We start from the raw sequence: 16942 nt of genomic DNA, 5'->3' as shown, positions 1-16942 counted from the left end.
AGCAAAATCGACCGACCTGCTCATGGTGGCGGTTTTTTGAAATTTTATAAGGACGCTTTGTGTATGTTTAAATGAGACATTTAAAAAAATGTCGTGTCACGCTAGTGATATTATGTATTAATATAAACAGAAAATAAAAACGCACTATAAATTCTCCACTTTTCAATATTGATTATCAGTTTGATTTTGTATGCATAACCTCACTATCGCAGTTTATGTCAATAAATATTTATTAACGAAAAAGAAAATATTTTGTTGCACTATAAATTACAGTATAAATTAATAACTAATGAATTCTAACAATTGTATTCGGTTATTATCACTACAAAATAGAATATTCAAGTTTAACAAAATAATCCCATAAGACTCAATGCTAAAACGTCCTTACAAAATCTGACAGCGTATCACGTGACTGTACGTAGAGGGGAGACGCACGGAGCCAATACTTTTACATGTTTCAATTATAAATAAAAATAATTTTTAGTTTCCAAGATATAATTTTTTTAAAAAGTCACTTTTTTACCTGCAAGACAACAACTTAACAAATTGTTGATTTCAAATTGTAACAGTTGTTTTGCAAAGTATGCTGCCCTCTTGTATTTTCTGTGTTATCTTCAAAAAACACAAAACAAAAAAAAATAAAACAAAAGTTTAACCACCTTCACACCACAGAATCAAGCAATCAAGTTACACAAATTTTCAAACACCTCACCTGACCTGACACAGCGTCTCAAGTACGATTGCGCGAATTGGTAAAAGGTTTGTTCCAACACGACCGAGAACCGTCACGAAACGGTAACGCTCCTGCGCATTAAAGAAAATCCGTTCCAACAAAAATATGATCGTCATCGGATCGTCCTTCCCACTGTTCCAACAAGAATTGTGATCTTTCGGTGACGGTTTCGTGATGATCATTTCAGTAATCGGGCAAATGCATAATGTGCTGGTTGGACTGACTTGAGCACTAGGATTTAATTCTTTAAATTTTTTGAGCCTTTGATCGACTTCTTTGATCGTGACGGTTTCTGGGCCGTCCAAAAGTTCATGTTGGAACAAACCTATAACTCCGCACGACCACGCAACTCGAAACACAAGTACGTAAACACGGTTGTGTGAAGCGTGGCTCGCAATCGTGAAATTTACGAGACTTGCTCGACCTGTAGATTCTTGTAAAAAAGAGTATCTCTCACATAGGTAACCCAAATTACACACCGTTAAGTAATGGGTCAGGATTTAGACAGAATCGAAGTTTTTGACATGTGACAGAGACAGTGTGACTGGTGACAGGTGACAGGTTTCTTATCTGTCGCTGTCGAAATCTCCTCCATTTCCATTGCTTTACCGGCGGTTGATTTTGTATCTCCTCCTTATTATCTGTGGATTCAGTTATAAACTATAATCTTGTAGGTATAATCATTATATTGTATTACTTAAAATCAATATAAATTTACTTTTAATATTTCAAATTAAAAATAAACAAGTATTTCGTAGAAGTAAACATGGAAAATAGTGAAGAGAACAACACAACCAAAACCAAACCGGAGTTCCTGCTTACTAGTGAAGTTGCAAAGAAATTAAGATGCTCTTTCTGCGGTTTGTATCTCTCTTACCCTCCAATAAATATGACAACTCAAGACGAAAGAGAAAATAAAGTAAAGTACAAATGTGGAAGATGTTCAATCAAAACTCGATTCAACTTTAGAAACTCGTTGTATGAAGACTTAGCGACGTACATGAAATTTCCCTGTATTTACAAGGGCTGCTCTGAAACTGTGGACTTAGAGTCAGTTAGGGACCATGAAAAGGTTTATATTTTTGTTACATTCTTTAAAAACTTGAAACCTAACCTACATTTTGTGATATTTAATTTGAAATTATTGATATAAAGTCAGGAAATATGCAGATCAAATTTTCTTAAATACATAATTTTGTGTGACAACAGTGACCCAATACAAGATAGAACCCCAATGGTTGTATCTTATATAGTCGGTTCGCTAAACTCGGACACAAATGGCTAGTGATTTTAGTAAGTAATTTTGCCAATTTAGCAAAATTGCCAAAAAAATAATTACTAAATAGTTAGTAATTTTGGCAAAATTGGCCAAAAACAAAAAAATGACCAACTAAAATCACTAGCCAGTTGTGTCTGAGTTTAAGGAACAGACTATACAAGCAATTTACATTATTTGGAAAGCTGCTGAAAACATAAATGAATATCAGTAGCTTTTTATTTGAATTAATTTTGTATTATCGAAAGGATTAGTGGGTTCATTATAATCTTTCATATGTAGGAATATTATTGAAAGAATAATTTTAAGCTTACAATACATGTTAAACCTTGGCTGCATTTAGAGATATTTATAAACAAGCTAAGTAAGTTTCGAGATAAAGACGATATTGTTTATTTTCGTGTTAATATCAGTGAAATAAGACACAAGTTTTAAGAAAAATTAACATTTAATTATGATTTTGTATGCTTTTCAGCCTATATTACATTAACCAAGAATAGAAATTTAACTAAAATAATATTAATGCTAAAAAAATTAGGAATTTCAAAGTTAAAACACTTTTGCACAGAGAAAATTGTTAATCACTACACATTTAGTATTAGAATTTCAAAGTTACAACACTTTTGCATGGAGAAAATTGTAAAAAGTGTAGACACATTTACTATTAGTTGTTGTCCCCTTCTTTTACATCATTTGTGCCAAAATATTTTTATAAAAACTATGGTGGGCTTCTGGTATCATACCCGAATGGCATAAGTATACCAAATCTTTCTTTTTGGCCATTTGAGTTTTTGGCTGTTCTTTGGCAAGTTTTCTGAGAATAGATATTTTTGACCTGTCAGTATTGTTAATACACAAGTTTTAAGACAACTGTTTTTCCTTTCATGAGAAAAAATACTTTATTGTCATAAATTTAGTTAATGGATTACGTAATGGATATTAAAATTAAACACCACAGGTATAGATATTAAAATAACAAATATCCTACTTTTTTCGTGCATTTTATTGCTTGTTATCGAAGTTATTGAAATGTTCCGTGCAAAACTGTTGTAACTCTGTTACATTAGAGTTACAACAGTTTTGCACAGAAGTTATGTTCAAAAACACAAAATAGTTAAACTGTTGTTGTAATATTTAGCCGGTTAAGCATTTGAAAGTTACTAAAGTTTTACAGGGGATAGATATGCATGTATACAATCGAATTCCATGATTACTTCATTTTCATAAAATTTTTGAGTTACTGCAGTCTTGCACTGAGGGTGCGATATGTCCCATAGTGAAGCTTTGCCACAGTGCAACAAATTGATGCAGACAACTCTTATTGTAATACGAGGTCTATTTGTCTCATAATACAGCCAAGTAGAGACCGACCAATTAATCGGCTTCAGCTACCTTCGGCCAAAATTCGGCTTCGGCCAAAACGAAGCCGAAGGATTCGCCGAAGGTGGAATAATAAAATGCTCTGTCAGTATCAGTATACTATACTATATAAATAATCTCTAAACAATATGCTTTGGCGAATCTTTGATAATTTGAATAATATTTACACCTTATTTTATAACCTAAACTAAAATGTTTTACAAACTTTCAGGTAGTAGGTAGGATATAAATTTTAACAATAGGCCAAGATGTCTCAAAGATCTTCATTTGAATATTTTTCACATAGTAAAATTCTGAGAAACTATTATAATTTTATTGTATTTGTTAAAACTCAAGATTACTGGTGTTTTGACTACCTAAATATTAATGTAAAAACATCGAACATCGACTATCCCTACTATGAAAGGTGGCAAGCTTCTTTTTCTTACGTATAATATTAGGATGTTTGGTTTCGAATATTAGCTACCAGATCCAGTAATCAGAAATACTCACTTACTTTAAAGTTTTTTAATGTTATTTATTTTTATTATCGCTTCTATTACCAAATAATGTATAAATATTTGACTTTTTTATCTTATAATTTCATATGTTTGTTTATCATTTATCAGTTAATAAAAATATAATGCACATTATGTAAATTATTAACATATAATATATTTTTAGTCACCTTCGGCTTCGAAGGTATCCTACAGGCTGAACTTCGGCTTCGGCCAAAAAATCACATTCGGTCGGCCAAGGTGTTAATTAATGTCAGAAGATTTTAGTAATGCTAATTTACAATAAAAATGTCAGAATTAATTTATGTATGCTACTTTAGATTATGTTAGCTTAGATTGACCAAATAATCTTTTGTAGCCATTATTACTAAGTAAGTGAACATGTGTGATACACTGAACATGACAAATTTCTTTGATACGAAATAATTCTGGAACATTAATAATTTGCCACCTATTTATGAATGGAACATTTCTCTTTTCATATTGTCTTCAGTTATCTCCAGTCAAAGTAACTGTTACTCAATTGTTCATGGCCATCAGCGTTGATGGCACTATTGTAGCTATGTCCACTTAAAGTGTTGTTCCTATACCTCATTTTTAAACTACAGTCAAAATCGTTTGCAACGACACCGGCTATAACATACAATCGGATATAACAAACAAAATAGTAGATCCCATAAAATGACATAAAAAAAGCATTGTTTGTATTGCTTATAAAGAACAAATCGGTTAAAGCGAACAAGTCGGTTAGGGTTAGAGCAAACATATTTCTTGGAACACTAGCAGTTGGAATATTGATTACAGCATACACATCTGTACTTTGGAGAGATACAACATCCAGTTTTTTTTTTCAATTATGACCTTTTTACACACTATATCGTCCCTACCATTTAAAACTATCGAATGTGAAAAATCGGGTTTTTCAGATTCGATACCTTGTCCTCACATTATACGTCATACATCTTGTGGCAAATTCTCGTTATTGTAGCTTGATTAGGAGCGCGGGAAATATGCTGTTTAAACTATCGAATATGAACATTTTTCCATTTTTTTGACTGCAAACTGACGAAAATGGTATATTGGATACTTTTGTTTTGTATAAATATAACTAAAGCTATATATTTCTACAAAGCTAAATGTTGAACAGTTATTCAATTATAATGTGTAAACTGTCGAAAATGTTTACTGTTTACAGTTTGTGCGAATTTTGTTTCAGTATCGCTTCCAAGAAATTCTTGTGAGGCAGTTTATGATTTCATTTTTACGAATTTTCATTATTTGATTATACATTTATACGCTATTGTACATTCGCTACTTTGAAACATCGGACCGAAACAAATCTTTGATTAATACAAAAAGCAAAGTAACGAATGTGATTTTTTGGATAGAAAAAAATGATAAGCAGTTCAAATTTGTCATCAATCTAACAAGAATTAAACATTACATACATAAAATATAAAAATTTTACCATTTGTGAATGCGCTGATTAGGAGTCTCTAAAAAAGAGTTATTTTGCTCTCCTGAAAAGTACCACTTTTCACATTTGATAGTTGGAAATGGCAGGGACGATATAATAAACAATTATAACAAATGTATGATTTAAATGACAATAGATACAATGTTCTAATATAATATTGTTTCCACATCTCAATAAATAGCTGTAGCAGTAACACTGTGTTGAAAAAAGTTTAAAATTGCTTTCCTGTAAAGTTATGAAAATAAGCATTGTTTTGTTGTATCTCTCCGAGGTACCGATATTACAAGGAATTGAAAAGGGCGGTTTTATTAATTTTGGTTATGATGGTACATCCGGGCAGGGTCCACTTGTAAGTCCTTAATGCCTGGTTGCACCAACAAATCTTAAGCTCCAGCTTAGCCCAGCTCAGTTTATAGATAGGGCTGCTGTAAGTCTCCCTTGTGCTAAACCATAATTTTCGATTCTTATCTAAGCAATCCGTTGTGGCAAGCTAAAGTTGATCTAGGACTCAATGGTACAATGCATATATATTTCGTAAGCTGAGCTTAAAGCACGTCTTAAGCTTAAGATCAGTTGGTGCAACCAGGCATTAGGCACTTAGACCACCTCCTAGGCGGGTCCATTGTATCACAAGATTTTGTTTTCATTATTACACCATTTGGCTCAAGAGGCCAAATGGTGTAATTTACATTATTTGATCTTTTTAAAAATAAATAGTGTATTATGTATGCCTACATTTTTATAATACAACGATTTTGAGAACCCCTTATACATATTATGAGTATTGTTTATTGACTACCAGTACTCATACATATTATTAATTATGGTTCTTTTCACGAGCATTTTTCAGTGCGTCACAAATGATAGAAAAAAAGGTTAGTCCGTGATAAATACACATTTATGACATTTATTCTAACATGACATTTTAGTTAAATCTGACAGTTGTCACATTTTATTTGCAATTTGGTATAAAAACAAATGAATTTTGTTTATTGCATTTATAAAATGGTATTTTCTTTGATTTGTATAGTCTTATAAATTGTACAGATTAAATTTTTTTTATATAGAATAATATAATATTATTTAATATTATATTATTAGCGCCATCTATTGACAACTAGATTAAATGTTATAAATGTCACCGACGAAATGTAATCAGCGACGTGCGTTTTTTCTGTCACATACAATTTAATGCGTTAGAGAGAAATCGAAAAACTGTGACGCACTGAAAAATGCTCATGAAAAGAACCATATATGTTTGTACATACAGTGAGCACGTAAAGGTTGGAATAAATTCATTTTCTCGAGACTGGACGATTTTGGAAAAAAATCCCGAAACAGGTCAATTTTTATTTTTAAATTAAGACTTTTTGGCATATATATCATACTAGTGATGTCACCCATCTGGGCGTGATGACATCATCGATGATTTTTTTTAAATGAGAATAGGGTCGTGTAATAGCTCATTTGAAAGGTAATACAATTCTCTATTCAGTAGTATAAACATTAACATAATTATTTTATACAAAGCGTCCAAAAAAATTTTTTTTAATTAAATTTATTGACATAAAAAGAAGAATGTATGTAATTTATTTAATTCAAAATACATTTTACTGCTCTCAGAAAACAGAAAAAATGTTTATTTAACAAATAAATATTGTTTTTTGCTTAAATTCAATATTAATGCAGCCACCCACCTGTCTCTTGACAGTTTGAACATTTTATTTAAGCGAAAAACGATGATTATTTTTCAAATAAACATTTTTTCTGTTTTCTGAGAGCAGTAAAATGTATTTTGAATTAAATAAATTACATACATTCTTCTTTTTATGTCAATAAATTAAATTCAAAAAAATTTTTTTGGACACCGTGTATAAATAATTATGTTAATATTTATACTACTGAATAGATAATTAAATTACCTTTCAAATGAGCTATCACACGACCCCTATTCTCATTTAAAAAAATCATCGATGACGTCATCACGCCCAGTTGGGTGAAGTCACTAGTATGATATATATGCCAAAAAGTCGTAATTTAAAAATAAAAATTGACCTGTTTCGGTATTTTTTTCCAAAGTCGTCCATTCTCGAGAAAATGAATTAATTCCAACCTTTACGTCAGGGGTGGCCAAAAGCCGGCCCGCTGGCCGGATCCGGACATTTTTATTACTTTATCCGGCCCGTTGAAAAATTCTTCTTCATCAAATTTCTTTGTCTAAATGCTTTAAAATGATACTTATAGCATTTGTGTCAAAAATTTTTATTGAACAGTGCAGGGAAATATCTTCACCAAAAAGATTGGCGGGTACACACACAGCGTTCGTTCACAGTACAGTCTTCCGGCCCGGGAGACATTTTGAAAATGTCATTTTGGCCTGCGCTTAAAAGTATTTGCCCACCCCTGCTTTACGTGCTCACTGTATGTACATCTTTAGATTTACATAAGTACAATAAACACATTTATGTTAAACGTTATGTGTAATATGTTATAACATATAGTTTATAGCAACCTGTTCGTTATAACAGATAAAACCGCTTAAAGAGAAAACTGGCTACAACATACAAAAACCACCAGTCCCCTGAAGTTCGTTATAAACGGTTTTGACTGTATTAGGAGGAGTAACTCAAATGTACCGCTCTGTAATTGTTGTTTGTAATTGGCCCAACCACAGGCAACTTTACTACACTAAATTCAAATTTTGAACACAGTTTTAGAACTCTTTAGCGACATATTAGTATAATATAATATTTATGGATTACTATCGAAGGCTGACATGATCAGCCAAAAAAGACTATGAATCTGGTGATTTTTCTAGTGACATTATTGGATGTGGTATTGTAAACTAGGAGTTCACTCCTCCTAGTTTAAAAACAGGGTATAGGAGGAGTAAACTCAAAAGACAGATTCACACCCAATAATATCACTAGAAAAATAACCAGATTCATCTTCTTTTTTGGTAATCCATAAAAATATTATATTATACTAATACCATTTTTTATACAGGGTGTTTCATTAATAATTGTCTATATAGTAACTGGAGAAACCTTAGCACAAAATACGAAGATTTAGCCTAAAACACTTAAATCAAATGTGGTTCCTTACTGAGTTACAGGGTGTTTTATCTAAAATATTAAAAACTATTTTTGTTCAGCGTTTTAAAACTATTTGACGTATCCTTTTCATACTTGGCAGAAAGTGCTACTACTAGACACCCTACGAAATTATGATAAACAAACGTTTCTAGCTACTACCAGAGGCGTACGACAGGGGATGGTGAATGGTTTACCCTTCTCAAATTCTACACCACTGGAGGAATTAGTGTTTTAGTGCCATTTTTAGATTCTACAATACTTTCTACGTAAATAATATACTCTTCATTGGTAACGATAAAGTCATTAGTTTTCGAGATATTTGAAGTTAAATATGAAACGGCACAGTTATTTTGATTAATTTATGATATGATTCATATGATTAAAATTTAGAAATCATTTGTACCCAGTACTTTAAAACTATTTGGCGTATACTAATCATACTTGGCAGAAAGTGTAGGCACTGTACACCTTACTAAATTAAGATAAATAAACGTTTCTAGCTACTACCAGAGACGTACGACAGGGGATAGTGGCTGGTTTACCCTTCCCAAATTCTACGCCACTGACGAAATTGCTATTTTAGTGTAATTTTTTGATTTTGCAATATTTTCTATGAAAATAATATACTCTTCATTCGTAACGATAAAGTCATTAGTTTTCGAGATATTTGAAGTTAAATATGAAACGGCTCAGTTATTTTGATTAATTTATGATATGATTCATATGATTAAAATTTAGAAATTATTTGTACCCAGTACTTTAAAACTATTTGACGTATACTAATCATAGTTGGCAGAAAGTGTAGGCACTGTACACCCTACTAAATTAAGATAAATAAACGTTTCTAGCTACTACCAGAGGCGTACGACAGGGGATAGTGGCTGGTTTACCCTTCCCAAATTCTACGCCACTGACGAAATTGCTATTTTAGTGTAATTTTTTGATTTTGCAGTACTTTTATGTAAATAATATACTCTTCATTCGTAACGATAAAATTATTAGTTTTCGAGATATTTGAAAATAAAAATGAAGTGACACAATACATTAATCAAAACAACCTTGTCGTTTCATTTTTAACTTCAAATATCTCGAAAACTAATGACTTTATCGTTACGAATGAAGAGTATTATTTTCATAGAAAGTATTGGAGAGTCCAAAAATTGAACTAAAGTAGCAATTTCGCCAGTGGCGTAGAATTTGGAAAGGGTCAACCATTCACTTTCCCCCGTCGTACGCCTCTGGTAATAGCCGCAAACGTTTGTTTGACATAATTTAGTAGTTTGTACAATACCTATACTTCCTGCCAAGTATGAAAAGGATACGTCGAATAGTTTTAAAATGCTAAGCAAAAATAGTTTTTAAATTTGAAGATAAAACACCCTGTAACTCAGTAAGGGTCCACATTTTATTTAAGTGGTTTAGGTTAAATCTTCGTATTTTATGCTAATGTTTCTCCAGTTACTATATGGACAATTATTAATGAAACACCCTGTATAGTAATAGTTGGTCAACCTATCGAGTAAATTTGTTTGATTCTCATTGAGACAGTCACCAGATGTCACCACCAATTCTGTCAGGGTTGCAATGTCACGAGTAACTACGATAAATCCAAAATGCATAGACACTAAGTTGGATACGACCCTATTCATAACACACCAACTCACATCTCTCTATCTCTCTTGTCGTTCCCCATTACTGAGGATCGTGATTTCTTCCAATGTTCCTAACAATTTTTTTCCATTGGTCTCTATCTGCAGCGGCTCTAAGAACTTCGCAGAATTTCCAGCTGAATTCTTAATTTGGTTGGACCATCTACACTTGAGAGCAAAATAATCGACTCACTTGTTGAATAATTGTACGCATGGAATTTCCTAAGCCTGTTGTCCGATTTGAGTGATTTTTTTAGTAAGTTATAGCCTCATTATTTTAGAAAATCGATGTAATATTATTGTTGCTATACAGGTAAAGGTCATTTTATACAGGGTGTATCAATCATACTGTGTTTTTTCTTAAAGTTCGGAACACCCTGTGGAGTATTCTAGCATATAAAAAATATTTAAATTAAAATTCAATTGTAGGCTTATAGTCCTGTCGCCAGGGGGTACAACGGCCTCCTTAATTCAGATGGACTTACCCAAGTTTTTTTATGTATTTTGACCCGTAGAACACGAATTTTTTGGGTAACAGTTGATCCGGATGTCGATAAGTTTTTTATAAACAAAGAACTTAAGGAATTACATAACAGCAATTTTTCGCAAAACAAAACATTCTTTTGTATTTTTTGGGTGATTCTCAGCAAAAAATGGCCCTACAAGTTTTTTCGTATGATGCATAGTTTTAGAGATAAACGCGGTTGAACTTTCTAAAAATCGAAAAAGTGCAATTTTTGAACCCGAACAACTTTTGATTAAAAAATAAAATAGCAATTCTGCTTACTGCATTGGAAAGTTCAAGTCAAATTTTATCGGTTTTGATTATTTGCATTGCTAAAAATTAAGTTTTTATTTGTTAAACAAAGTCATAAACACATAGTGACATAGTGTTTCCCGTGCCCTATGCATGCGTTTTAATGTAGGTAATCTACGTAGAAATTGTATGTATGCGCGCCTACTCGTTCGATTACAAATGGGAAATGCATTGAAAACATCATTCAATCACTATGTGTTTATAGCTTTGTTTAACAATAAAAAAATCAATTTTTAGCAATGAAAGTAATAAAACCGATAGTATTCGCACGAAATAATAATAAAACAATAATAAATAATCATTTCGTTGTGAAGCGAAACAAGAACCGTCTTATTTTATTTAGTTCATAGAGCGCCAAAAGCACTCTAACTAGTTTCAACCCTTTCTTACAAAAAAATAGAACTTTAAATGAACTTTCCCCATTAACTATTGATAATATTTTTAGATTAAAAAAACCATCCTAAAATTTTATATACTCCATTAGAATTCGAAACATTTTTACGTAAATATACTTACCTATTTTTTCAAATACATAGTCCAACAACTTAGTTCTATTACACAAAAATATAATAAATTAATTATAAAATAAACACTACTTCCCTATGTGTGTGTTCACAAAGAGGGGATGGCATCTACTTCTCTATGGATCAACACTAATGAATTCTTAAAATAATACACTACTGCACTGAACAGATATCGATATGACAGTGACACTTTCTCTATGTTGACTAATCAGTTATTTAGTTATATGTTCGATTTCTTGTATAAGATAAAAATATTTTAGTAGTTCCAATATGAGACAAAATCTAGTCATGGCATAAAAATGTTTATTTGAAGAAAGTGTATTTTTTTGTTCTTCTTAATGGCGGTACAGGCTCGTTTTTTTAATATTGTATTTATTTATAGAGTAATTTCCACGTATTTCTCAAATTGAGCCTTGTACTGCCATTCTTTACTATATTACGAATAAGTGTGCCAAATATCTCGACAAAATATTCAAAATTAAAGCTGCAATCTTGGACCGCGTTGTACGTTTTGATGACGTGCTACTGTAGCCTCTTAATCCTCTGGTACAATCCAGTCTCTTTTTTCTCTGTGCAGGATTTTTATTTGGTAATATCATATCATGCTTTGAAAGAATTTCACAAATCATTTGCAATACATTGCTCTTTTTGTGCGGTCGTCAGTCCACCTGATTGGTGGGCGTCCTCTGCTGTGTGGGCTTCTTCTCTTGGCCTCCACTCGACAATATGTTTTGCCCATCGGTTGTGATAATCTGGCAACATGTCCTGCCCAATTTCATTATAGCGACACGATTTTTTTCTAGTGTCTGTTGTTTTTGTTCTACAACATATCTTTTTTTTTTCGAGATTCTGTCTCTAAGAGAAGCTCCCAACATCTGGAGCTCCATAGTTCCATCTCTTTTCTTAAATTATCTTCTCAAATAGTTAAGTGCCTGCATAACTTTCTTTTAATAATAATAATAAATAATAATAATAAATTTTTAATATTGTTAATGTTGTTCTGAAGCTATTTCCTTGTGGCATTTTTATGATTAACTATTTAGATGGGAAATAAGCCACAATTAACCCGGCACCTGCCACGTGGCTTTGCAAGGCGCCAACTGCCACGTGGGGATCTCACAGCACCCCTTAACAATTTTCTGTGATCCACTTGTTTAAAAAACAAAATAATGTGTTGAGTAACACAAGAATATAAATAAACATGTTTTATTAACTTATTAGCCACTAATATGTTATAAAAGTTGAAAAATAAAATGAAAAAGGTGTTATAAGCAAATTAGCAAGTACCAAACCATAATAAATGAAGTCAAGTAAAATATCTAAAAAAATTAAGATATAGTGAGTATAGAGTCTATATTAATAATTTAAATCAGTTATTTCAATACAAAATGTAAATTTGACCTGTTTATATCAAAATTACAAAAAAAATTTAAAACATAAAGTGCCAGATGACGACACCCCAATTCGACTTTAGAGCTATAAGTTCAGAATGACACTAAATAACCACTTTAAACACTAACACATATATACTATATAATATTATAGAAAGCTACTATGACGCACAGCTCGCTTACCAAACTTGAAATACCGAATATTTGATAAAAATATGTTATGGGGTGCTGGTAGATCCCCACGTGGCAGGTGCCGGGTTAAAGTGAAAAAATAATTTTATTAACGTTTCGAAGCCCAAATCGGGTTTCGTTGTCAAAATACAAAATACTGCTTATTTAACATTTAATATTGTTAATATTAAAAGTAAAACTTTCGTTCGTCTTTAGCAGATGCCGCCACGGCATCCATTTCATCATAATCTTTCGTTTGTGGATCGAGGCTGATAGCCAGCATTTTAGTGGTTCAGAGAGAATAAAATATGTGCTCTCTGAAGAGACTCTAGGTCATTCCATATCAACTCAACACACCTAATTTCCACCCCTCTTCAGATTTGGTTATAATTTGGAATACCTACTCATAGTGGCTAATAAGGCAAACAAAACTACAAAATAAATTTTTATCTCAAGCAGTTTCCGAAATATGGTTATGTAAATTTTTCCAAAAAGGTCCAAAACACCGCGACCATACTTTATTGGAATAGTTGTAGAAGCTGACCTGATTGAGCTAGAATGCTGGGAGAGGTGTCATTTTGCAGCATTTTTAAAGCTCTTTATAGTGATATATACAGCATGATGCTACAATAAGCAAGTTTTTCTCAAACAAAAAAAAATCTCACACCTGTCACCTGTAATCAGTTGGCTTTTACCTTTCTCTTTGTGAAGACAGAGAAATCAACTCAACCACCCACATGCTTGTGGTATAGTCATATGGTGCCTTGAGGTATACCTTTTAAATTTCACCCATCGCCAGGGTTTAATAAATAATATGCCAATGTAAGACCTTTGGTCGTCATTTTAAGGGTTTTAACCCATGTATTTTTGGTGGCTTAGCATGTAGAGCTTGCTTAGAACACTGATGATGCTCTCTTTAGAGCGAAAACGTTCTGTATTTTAATGTAACCCTTTATTGGGGTTTTCAAACTAATATACCTTTTACACAGAAGATTTTTTCCTTAAATTTCCAGAAAAATTTTTCCTTATGGATTTAAAAAAAAATATATTTTGATTAAGTTTTTTTCCAAAAAGTACATAATTTAAAATTTTCATAATATTCCTACAAATACATAGTACTGTTGTTAATAGCATATAAAAATTTCACACATACAGTATGGTGCAAATGAAAGGAATAATTTCGTAATGTCGCAAGCTAGCGACTTTAAGGAAACATTTTTTGGCATATATATCATACTAGTGACGTCATTCATCTGGGCGTGATGACGTAATCGATGATTTTTTAAATGAGACCATAGGTCGTGTGTTAGCTCATTTGAAAGGTTATTTAATTCTCTGTTGGCAGGGTGGCAAAAAAGTTTTTTTTATTAAATTAATTGACAAAAAAAAAAGAATGTAGATATGTAATTTATCTGTTTCAGGCAACAGTAAAATCTATTTTAAATTAAATAAATTACATACATTCTTCTTTTTTTGTCAATTAATTTAATTAAAAGAAAAACTGTGTTTGCCACACTGTATAAATAATTATATTATTGTTTATATTACTGAATAGAGAATTGAATAACCTTTCAAATGATCTAACACACGACCTGTCTCATTTAAAAAATCATCGATTACGTCATCACGCTCAGATGGATAACGTTACTAGTATGATACATATTATGCCAAAAAATTACAATTTAAAAGTAAAAATCTACCTGTTTCGAGATTTTTCCTTAAAGTCGCCAGCTTGCGACATTACGAATTTATTTTTTTATGTTGAACCCTTCACCATCCCATGATAAAATTTTTATATGTTATTAACAACAGTACTATGTATTTCTAGGAATATTATGAAAATTTTAAATTATGTACTTTTTGGAAAAAAACCTAATCAAAATATATTATTTTTGTTTGAGAAAAACTTGTTTATGTTGTATACAACATCATGTTGTATATATCACTGTAAAGAGCTTCAAAAATGCTGCAAAATGACACCTCTCCCAACATTCTAGCTCAATCAGGTCAGCTTCTACAAGTATTCCAATAAAGTATGGTCGCGGTGTTTTGGAACTTTTTGGAAAACTTTTCATAACCATATTTCGGAAACGGCTTGAGATAAAAATTTAAAATTTTATATTTTTCTTCACCTAATCATCCACTATGAGTACTCTAAATTTTAACAAAATCTAAATAGGTCAGGAAAAAAAATTCCAAAGTGTGTTGATTTGACCTGGAATAGCTCTCTAACAAGAGTCGAAACTAGTTGGAGCACTTTTGGCGCTCTCTGAACTAACTAAAATAAGACTACTGTTGTTTCGATTCACAACGAAATGATTATTATTTTTATTAGTTCTACAGTAGAACTTCTACTCCTATTCTGAGTATTGGGAACTAATCTTTGTTGGAATTTTACCGTGCTGGACAGGCTGGTAGTGAGATGCAACTTGATAGATCTCCCTCGGCTTTCTTTGCCCCGGCGATTCGTTGGCTTGCAAATTTTAGAAGCCACGAATGGTGTAACTAGAAGATTAGTTCTGATAAAGTTGTTTTGTTAATATTAAAAGTAAAACTTTCGCTCGCCTTCTTTATGAGTTTGTAAAATTTAATAAGTCCATTTTTACTAACTTGTCATCGTTAGTATTTGTGATGGAATACCACATTTTTCTATATAAGACTTGAAATAAATGGGACATAATATGCTCCTGATTTATATGAAGAGTACAGGGGAAAAACAAGGAATGTCACTTTTTCATGAATTTTGACTTTTCTCGCCATGTGCTAGCAAAAACTGAGTACTATCGACTAGACTATCGATTCAGAACAATAACCAGAAAGATCAGTCTATATAAATTTTTTATAAATTTCTATCCAGGCGAAGGACCAGGATTGTCCTCATGCCGCTGGACAAAAATAAGGAATGTTAGCAGTTTTTTGGTGCATTATTAAATTAACAAGTTAATATAGATTAATATTATATTAAGGTTATAGACTAATAATTGCTAGAATTATGCTAAGAATCTCCTAAGTAGTTTTTAGATATCATAAGAATTAAACCTTTATTGGTGTTTATCTCAATATGTACAAAATGTGACATTCCTTGTTTTTCCCCTGTACTCTTCATATGCTTTTCTATGTAAAAATTAATCTGATCATTGATTCTCATTCCTTATACAGCGTGTCTACTTAAGTTGGAAACATATGGGAAACTTTTTTATTATTAACTTTACGAAAAAAGTTATTCTTCATAAAAAGTTCTGCATGCTCTAAAACCTAAAATTTAATCATCAGATATCAAATTTTATCAATAATATGCGAGTTATGTCAAAAAATATGAATTTCGTTATAAAGTACCTTTATTTCTCTGAATATCGAAAATTCTTATTATGAAATGTTGTTTGGAATTAAAAACCAAGATCAAATATGCAATTACATGCTTCTAATTGAAAAAAAAAATATTTTACAATTTTTTTGTTAATTTAAGGAAACCCAACATCGTTTATATTTGTTATAAATATGATAACTCTTTTATTATTCATTTTACGAAAAAACGTAATTCTTCATAAAAAGCTCAGCATGGTCTAAAATGTAAGATACAACCCTTTATTAATTTTATACGAGGTGTGCCAAAAAATATGAATTTTGCTCATGAGTATTTCATAATATTTCAATTAGAAGGATGTTATTGCATATTAAAACATAGTTTTTAATTCTTAACAACTTTTTGTAATGACAATTTTCAATATTGTGAAAAATAATGGTACTTTACTACTGAGAGAAATTCATATTTTTTGACATACCTCGTATAAAAGTAATAAAATGTATTATCTGATGATTGCATCTTAGGTCTTAGGACATGCAGAGCTTTTAATAAAGAATACCTTTTTTTCGTAAAAGTAATAATAAAAGAGGTGTGTAACATATCAAAACGAAGTTGTATCCATAAATTT

At 31.4% G+C, this 16942-nt stretch overlaps 1 protein-coding gene across 2 annotated transcripts in view; it reads left to right on the top strand.

Moving 5' to 3' along the window:
- The first annotated feature begins 1267 nt into the window (after positions 1–1267).
- LOC114325281 (uncharacterized) overlaps positions 1268–16942 on the top strand; it is a 78947-nt gene continuing 63272 nt past the window's right edge. The window contains exons 1-2 of one of the 2 annotated variants that reach the window (XM_028273298.1): positions 1268–1403; positions 1492–1805. In XM_028273298.1, the coding sequence (XP_028129099.1) occupies positions 1500–1805 (306 nt within the window). In that variant the 5' untranslated portion in view covers positions 1268–1403; positions 1492–1499. Of the gene's footprint in view, positions 1408–1491; positions 1806–16942 lie in introns of both variants that reach the window. The other variant, XM_028273299.2, reaches the window with a different exon arrangement.

Source organism: Diabrotica virgifera, chromosome 3 (genome assembly GCF_917563875.1).
Source record: "Diabrotica virgifera virgifera chromosome 3, PGI_DIABVI_V3a".
Classification (NCBI taxonomy): Eukaryota; Metazoa; Arthropoda; class Insecta; order Coleoptera; family Chrysomelidae; genus Diabrotica; species Diabrotica virgifera.
Note: the sequence above shows the minus strand (reverse complement) of the source record. Positions and strands in the feature narration are given on the sequence as shown.